The sequence below is a fragment of the Alligator sinensis genome, unplaced genomic scaffold, assembly GCF_000455745.1.
Source record: "Alligator sinensis unplaced genomic scaffold, ASM45574v1 scaffold428_1, whole genome shotgun sequence".
NCBI lineage: Eukaryota > Metazoa > Chordata > Crocodylia > Alligatoridae > Alligator > Alligator sinensis.
Genome location: NW_005841919.1, coordinates 1427303 through 1436339, shown reverse-complemented (window position 1 = coordinate 1436339; position 9037 = coordinate 1427303). Strand labels below are relative to the sequence as shown.

Below are 9037 nucleotides of genomic sequence, written 5' to 3'. Positions count from 1 at the left end.
CCCCCCCCAGTCCCTAATCTGTACCAATCTGACCATGGGGTAAAATAGTATCATCTTTACTGAACCACCCTGATCCTCTGCTACAGATTAGATTTAGAGAGGAATTGGTGGTGTGGGGGAGTAGCAAATTGAGGCTTCAGTCATCTAAACCCCAATACTAAGGGATTTGTGCATACCCTGTACATGAGCTTTTACTTGATTGGATTGAAATGGGTTCTGTGGTTGACAGCAGGCCATGCAGGTTTCATCTAAACAGGCCATCTCATGAAGGCAACAAGTTATATATAAATGATCTTTCTTTTCCTATTAAATTTCCTTTGTAACTTTTGTTACTGTGTATCTGAATTGTAAACAAAATACATGGGATAACACTGGATTGTAAGTGTGTACATACAATTAGAGAAGATAATGAATAATTTTGAGTTGAGAGTCATTTATATTGGAAATAATGTATGAAATCAACCAAATTACTTTTCTAAAAATCATCTTCAACTATAGTACAAAAGCATTGTAATCAAGTAATCATTGTGTTTTATTTTAGACTCTAACTGCTCTTGCAAAATTAATGAAGGAATGTTGGTATCAGAATCCCTCAGCACGACTTACAGCTTTACGCATCAAAAAGACTTTAGGAAAAATCAACAATTCACAAGAAAAAGTAAAAGAAGATTACTAGTAGACTTGTTTTGTATATGAATTTATCAGACAACAGATGACTGAAATCTGCTGGACAGGATACATAAAAAGATTATACATCATGATGATAGTACCCTTATCCCATGCAACAATTATGCACTGACTACTGAAGTTCAAATGTACTTTATATCTCTGTTCTGGCATTTTCACTGGAAGGTTTAATACCGCTAATGTTTTTATAAGGAACACTAATGTTAATTAATACATTTATTTAATCTTTTGTGCATAGTTTAGATTTAACTTTTATGATTTATCATGCTGTTATTCTAAATCACAGTTCATAAAGAGGGAAAGGAAAGTAGACAAAGTGGGATTTTTAATTGCCTGTGCAGTTTTTAAAATGTATGTTTGAGGTTCTATTAGTTCATTCATTTGTGAAAGGATACGTGTGAACCAATACGAAAGCTCCAAACTCTACTGTAATATTCAAATCCAGTGATTTCAGTGGCTGAAATATAAATAGCGTTTAAGCTGGGAAATCACTTTTTAAAATATGGTGATAAAAATAGATATCATTACTGCATTCAGATACTTTAAAAGGCCAAGTACCAGGATATGTGTCTTTTAGTATGGGATACGTGCTTTATTTTCCTAAAATGGAGTGGGTATCAGGCTGAAGTACTTTCCCCCCATGATTGATTTTAACCTTTTGGCCAACTGATAGAATGAGGGCAAAGGCCAAACTGACCTCCGCTGTTAAAATTCAATTGTGCTTGAATTTCAGTTGAAAAACAATCAGGTAGATTATTATATGTACATACATGTAAATGAGCAAGCATTGATTGCTCCCTTTAACTCATAAATGAAGGAAATACCATTTAATTTATTAATTTCTTTTTACCATTGGTATGGGCCAAGCAGTTCTGAACAAATTCACTTCATTTTCTTTTTCAGATGGCACTTATATCTGCTGATTACTGTGGTATTTCTGGCATGATATTATTTGCATTTTTATCATTTTTTTTTAATATTCGAGCAGGGGTCCTCAAACTTTTAAACTCAAAGGAACCCCTCAGAAAATGCCAGCTCTTGGTTTCAGTCATTTCAGGCAAAATAATACAACAATTTTTCTGTTGCAAAGAACTTAGAAAGACCACAACAGGCCAGAATGTTTTTCCTGCTATGGATTCCAATTTGAAATTTCTGAATTTATCTTGTGAATCATGTTTGGAGTTATAAAATTGTATGGCACCTGTGGCATGCTTGAAAATATCTCAAAGCACTCCCTGGGTGCTGCTCCCACCTGGTTGAAAATCACCATATTAGAGCAACCTGAGATCAGCTCTTAAAGGGACATTGAGCTGTCTATATCCAAATTAGGACTTAGGTGCCTGGCCACTAGAGTTAAATCCATATTCCAGAGATGAGTGCCTATGCTCCTTATACAATGCATGGGGAAAATTAGGTTCCTCACACTGGGATCCACAATAACCAGTATGTGAACTTTGAGCTAGCCAATAAGAAATGCTGAAATGAGACTTAAACCTTGCCTCTGGAGCTTAGGGACACCTATACATGTGATGGAGCTCTGCTGCAATGCATGCTAATTAGCATGTGTCAGAGCAGGCTCGATTAATCAAATCTGCTGCGAGTCTGCTGGAGCGTGCTAATTAGTGTACTCCAGCAGCCCCTACATCACGTGTGTTCACGTCCCCATGTTTCAAAATAGTAGCGAGGGTGCTTTAAAGCTCATTGAACAACCTATAGTTAAAGCACCCCTGCTGCCATTTTGAAGCGTGGGATGCTGAATATACGTGACGCTGTGGGCGCTTTGACTAGAGTGGCTTGCAGAGCCGCTCTAATTAAAGTGCCTGCCTCCCCACTCCACCCCAGAGCATATGTATAGATGCCCTAGGTGCCTGACTCAGGGCTGTAGGTAGGTGCCTTCATTGACTTAAGATCCAGAGCCCTGAAACCTCCCTCGAGGCTTGGTACCTACATCCATTTTTTAAAAGAACTGAGATGGACACAATGTTTTCTTTTAAAACTTGGCTAGATAGAAAAGGGGTGGTGCACACTTTCTGTCCCTCTCAACCTCCAATGGCCAGCTGGAGCAGTCTTGGTTCACGATTCGGGTCCTACGATTCAAGACCCCCTTAAGCTTTAATCTCTGTTTATATGTTACCTTTATTTTTTCCAAGCAAACCTGCTCTTTTGGTTTGGTTTTCTTGAAAAAGAAATCTTGACTAAAGATCCTTCCCTTTCTGAAATAGGCATTTCACTTATATCAGGATTGTCAGAAATATGGCCTACAGAGCCATGTCATCCAGCTGGAAATTGGGTGGCGGGGTGAGCAGCAGCAACAGCATTAATTGCTGCATGTCCTAGAGCCTTGTCAATTAATGCTGCCACCTCTCATCCCAGATTCAGCATGGAGTCATGTCGTCTCCCACAGCCAGATGACACGGACGAAAAGTGGCTGCCTCGGTTCCAGGAGCCACAACAATTAATGTTGTCACTGCCAAATTTCCAGCCCTGGGGGAGCCACTTAACTTTTATCTCAGCTCATCACTCTCCAGCTTAGAGCCAAATGATTTTCTTAGTTAGCATTTGTAGAATTTCTCAAATGACTCTCAGATATCTGTCCTTCAAGGAACCTGTCCCACAGTGGAACTTGTGTTTGGTTGCCATGTCTCTGAGGTCACCTTTTGAATCCATGGAATTTGCTCCTTGCTGCAACTCTCCATGAAATGGTTTTTCTGGTGACAATTTTCTCAACAATTTCCTTGCCCGAGTCAGCAGGGCAATATGCCAGTATTGTTCCTGAAACCCCACTCTTCTAGAACAGGGACATTATTAAACCTACTGTATGTGAAAAGAGCTTTGTTCTTCTACCTGCATTGGGCTAAGCCTTTCAGAAAGTCACTGTAGATATCTGAAGTTTTATGTCTCCATAGAGAGATCCAGAGACACAGGAATATCAGCACAGAGACTGTCCAGTTGGATGGCAGACTGTTTTGGGCTGTGCTAGGAGTTTGCTAAGATGGAACTGACACCAGGGGTCAGGCAAATTCCATAGTCTCCCTGTACAATGTCTTGTCTGTAACTGGAATCTGTAGAGCAGCCACCTCAAGCCCCATTCATATCTTCACCAAACACTGTGCAATTTAGTAAGGTGGTCTTTGAAGTGCCACTCACTTAGAAATTCTAAGACTTGTCTTAGGTGCCTGAGAGTCCCTTAGAGTGAGGATATGCATATGGACAGTCATACAAAGAAGTTACCAAGTTGTTTGAGATACATTGCCCATATACATGTCTGAAACTCGCACCCCTCCTCCTTATTGGAGTAGCGTGGAACTCAGGACTCTGCTGTTGAAAGGAAACTAAGGAACAGAATGTGTGCACTGCCTGCAGCACAGAGCACAAGGAGAAGCAGGGCTATAATATAGCATGCTGCATGGGTACTGCTAAGACAAGAAGTCTCTTGAGTTTTGAGTGCTGTGACACAATGCATACCCATGGTAAGGATGTACATATGAAGAGCACATCTTGAAGAACTCCAGTTACTGGTAAGTGACTTCTTGTCTTTTTGCACAGTGGCGCAACTCCAGTAGTAGGAGTAGAAAGTGCCCCCAGCCCATAACATACTGATTGTGGCATTCTCCTAGTCCAGCAGTTCTCAGCCTTTTTAGATTTGTGGTACCCTTTGATCAATTTAAGGCTCCCCTTATTAGACTTAGGACACCTCTCAATAGACTAAAGACCCTCCTCAAAAATACCAGCTGTTAGTTTCCACTTATTTTTTTACTACAAAAAGATAAAAGAGATTATTCTGTTGCAAAGAACTCAGAAAGACCACAGCAGGTCAGAATGTTTTAGACCCTATATAAATTCCTCTTTGAAATCTCTGGGTTTATCTTGTGAATTGTGTGCACACCTAGCAATGCTAGCATTGAGTATCACCCTATGGTACTCTAGAAAGGATCTCAAGGCACTCCAGGGTGCCACCCTGGCCCTAGGCAGTGGGACTTGTGGGTTTGAATCGTTTTGGGCTGAGGTGATTAAACCTGGGTCTCCCACTTCATAGGAAAGTGCTCTATTGGCATTTCCACCAGCAGTTATGTCAAAGACAGACACTAATGCTTCTGGAGTGAAAGCATCCATCAGGAGTTGCTGTGGTTTCTGTTGACACGCAATATTGTCAGATTGTTTAAAGCATGCTCTGCTGCATTGGGTCCCTTGGAGGAACTGGGGTGCAGGGTCATCTGTTCTGTGGGTTAAATGTGATCCAAGCCTAAATGGGCTTTGACATGAGATAAGAGTCAAGATGTGTGTCCCTTCTGCACACCAGACATCTAAGAAACTGGACTTCATTGATATAAACTTGGGCACCTAAAATTTCACTGGTGCTTGTGAAGTTAGGTGGGAAATAGTGAACTGTGCTTTTGCACCTAGGTATGTACCTATTTGCACCTACTTATTCAATGTAGGTCATACTTTTGGGGATCTGGACCTTGGCTGATCAGACCAAGGCAGCTCTGGACATGGGCAATAGCAGAACTCCAGACACTTATGGAACGTAAAATTAAATAGGAAGGCATATGTAGAAATTATGTGCCTCCAGACATAAGCAGTCACTGAGCAGAAAAGAGGGAGAGAAGTTGGATTACAGTTCTGGATACAGGTGCCTAAAATCCACCTACACCCTTATTTGGATCTATCCCACTGTCAAATACCTTCCACTTCACCTAGCTTTTTTACTGGCTAGTTCAGGTTTATTGCTTAAGTAGAATAAAACACAAGCATCTTAAATAAGGAAAATGACTTTCAGTTATAATTTTTTTTCAGGGTTAATAATCCGAAGTGATAACTTGGCTAATTTTTTTCTGTTTGGTTTATTTAAACAGAGATATTCTAAAAAAAACACCTAGCTGGGAAGAAGGGGAACGAACCTTTCAAGGGTCAAATGTATTTAAGAGTATTATGCATACTGCTAATTGTTATTTTTTAAAATAATAAACAGTAAACTTCTGTAGATTTGTATTCTTTATGACCATATAGCAGACAAACTTGTATTAGATCCTTGTGAACATGCACTTTGATGAGCCACAAAGCCTGCAATTCTCTCTGTCATGCATACATTCATTTGTAGCTTCTCCCCTCTTACAAAAATGCAGCTCTCTAATAATTTTGTTTACTGATAAGGCTCAACTGCATTTAATACAGCACATATATATATTTCCTTCATACATTTCATATACATAAACTAAATTACATTATTCTGAATAAATAGAGAAAGTGCATTTCGAGGATCTTTATTCTTCTATTTTTTTCCCTCTTGATTATTTACCAAGTCGCAAAATTTGAAAGAGCATTTCAAGTCCTCAGTATGGTTTTACTCTAAATCTTTTTCATGTAAATTGGAAGATATGGATGGGATAGGCACTCATCTGTAATTCAAATATATTTTTAAAAAACAACTAGGAATAAACAAATGGCACTGTACTGTGTTCTAAAATCTCAAAGCGGTAAGTAAACAATGCAGTTGTCTCACTAACAAGAAAACTGTGGGCTTGATGGCTTTGGCTTTGTTAATAAAAAAAACTTCCAGTTCATTGACTTTATGGGTAATCAGCTCTCTAGTGTATTAACAAAATTCTCTTGATGTTTCCTCATGGACTTGTATATCATTTTTTAAATTCCACAATCTCTTTTGATGTCTTGTCTGCATGCATATCTGGAATTTTTCAGTTTCTCAATCTTTTATGAAAGAGAGAACATATTGGCTCTTTTCCTCATTCCCCATTCCTCATTGTAGAGTGGTATATTTTTTTCTTGCAAACTAAGTAATTGAGTTCAAATTCTGTAAGATTTGGTTGCAGCGCTTTAGATTGGAAGCCATTTATTCTGTGAAAGGACAACATAAGCGGTGAAGCAGAGCTATATTTTTGGACAGTGTTTTTAGCTGTATTGTTTCTGACTCCTTTGCACACAAGACCTAATTCAAATCTTCTTACTCCCTATTCACTGACCACTAAAGCATCTTGCTAACACTTTCGTTCCTTCCATCGGTGTTTTGCATTTACTGATTTATTTTAAGCATTCTGTATAAACTGTCCCTCTAAGTTTTTATTCTGAATGCCTCAATATTTTTCTGAGCCACTTAGTTAAGTAGAGGCTCACTGATTATTTGCTACTAAGTTTACTAATTTGCTACAAAAGGGGAAATATAATTTGCCACGTCACTAGAAATCAAGTGTGTCAATGGAACATTAACTCTTCATGTAAATAAAATTATTTGAATGCTAAAACTAGCAAAATCTTGGTAATATATTTATTTCAGATGTAATGTTTAGTCATTTTTACTTTCAGTTGACATCTCTCTTGGCTTTGGTTGTACATTACAATACTTAATATGCAGTTTTAGCTGTTGATGTCCCTGCTCTCTCTGCCTGTAATAAAAGTGGCTTCAGCCTGTAAATCTCACATTTGTGCTTCTGAATTTTATCTTAGCATGGATAGTGTAAGGGAACGTGCTTCCCCCTTTTTTTTTTTTAATAAAGTGATTTTAAAATAAGTCAAATTCTGTCTCTCATTGTTTGGAGACTAAATGAGAACCACCTAGAGTTCTGAAGACAACGATGCCTAATTAAACATATCAAATGATTGAGTGATAGTCCATCTCCTTCACTTCCAATTTTGAGGTTATTCTGAACACCTGCTGTGGCAATTAAATAAAGCCAGAGAAATATTAAAGAGCACTTAGGGAGAGGGGAAAGGATAAAGTAGCTAAATTTTCAATTCAAAATGTATAAATAGGGAAAACTCCCTGCAGGAATAGATTTCTGTGTCAAAAGTTAACATCCTTTATGGTTCCACATTATTAACAAGATGACATAATACTTTAAGAGCCAACAGTTTTGGGGACAGACAAACCTATTCAATTAGCAGTCCCAACAGAGACAGGTTCCTGCAGTCATTTTTGCAGACTTTAAAAAACCCTTCATGGGTGTAAGTGAGGAGGAGGTAGATCATGATGTTGAAAGTGCAAGTAGCTCTTTCCAACATTCCTGATCCAGAAATCCTGCTGCTGCTGCTTCTATAACATCAGCATCACAAAGGGTTGCCCAATCAACATCCTCAAGTAACCAAATATTGCACCAAACTGTATACAAAAGACTCTCAATAGCTTCATGTGTAGACAAGATGACACCTGAAGATCAGGAAAAAATTGACCAAGCTCTTGCAAGAGTAATATATTCTTCTGGGACGCCATTGTCAATAACTGAAAATGCATACTGGCATTTCTTTTGGCACTTTTAAATTACTAAGACCATCATACCATTTGCCCAGCAGACATTCCTTGAGCAAGCCTCTTTTGGAGTCAGAATATGAACGTGTAATACAATCTGTGCAAGGAAAAATCAATGAAGCACTGTGTTTTGCAGTACTTTCAGATGGATAAACAAATGTGTGGGGAGAAGGAATCATAAACTTTGTGATAATGACACCTCAACCAGTTTTTACAGAAGCATTGAAACGAGAGAACAGGCATTCTGCAGAGTATCTCAGCAGTAAAATATGTGAAGAGCTACAGAAGATTGGGAGTGGTAAAATATTTGATTTGCTGACTGACAATGCAAGTAACATGAAAGCAGCATGGGAGATCATAATGGATAAATATCCACATATTACTGCAATAGGATGTGCACTCCATGGGGTAAACTTGCTTAATGACATCATGAAGTTGGACACTCTGCAAAAGAGCTATAGAAGAGCAAACGAAGTTATAAAACATGTAAACACTACTCATATTGTAGCTGCAGTCTTTAAGAAGAAGCAGGAAGAAAAGAATGGAAAGAATAAAACAGTGACACTCAAACTCTGTAGTAAAACTAGATGGGGTGCAATGGTGATCTCATTTGAAAGTTTATTAAAAAACAAAGAAGCTTTTCAAGAAACAGTAATAGTTGAGGATCTTAAAGTACCCAGAAGTGTAAGAGACACTGTACTTGATGAGGATGTCTTCTGGGTTCAGCTGCAGAACTCCCAGAAGATTCTAAAGCCAATTTCTTCAGCAGTCACTGCATCTGAATCGGACAGTGCACTTTTGTCAGACATTCCTTACCAAATGGCCCAGATAAAATCAACTGTTTTTGAGAATCTAAGTGTGTCTCCACTTACAAATACAGAAGAAAGAAAAGTGAAAGACTTTATTAACAGATGGGAAGAATTTTGCTGCCAATCAATTCATGCTGCTGCAAATCTCTTGGATCCAAGATTCAAAGGCAGAATTGTTAGTGATTGATAGTGTTGGGGAGCAGGAGCGAGGGGAGCAGGGTGCACGTGTGCCACCCACACGTGTACCTGCTTACCTCGGTGGAGGCGGCAGCAGCGGAGA

General features: G+C 38.7%; 1 protein-coding gene across 7 annotated transcripts in view; it reads left to right on the top strand.

Moving 5' to 3' along the window:
- Positions 1-7148, top strand: part of LOC102385749 (activin receptor type-1-like) — a 72050-nt gene extending 64902 nt beyond the window's left edge. For all 7 annotated transcript variants that reach the window (XM_006018964.2, XM_006018965.2, XM_014517620.2 and 4 more), the window contains one exon: positions 542-7148. In XM_006018964.2, the coding sequence (XP_006019026.1) occupies positions 542-676 (135 nt within the window). In that variant the 3' untranslated portion in view covers positions 677-7148. The remainder of the gene's footprint in view (positions 1-541) is intronic.
- Positions 7149-9037: the final 1889 nt, after the last annotated feature.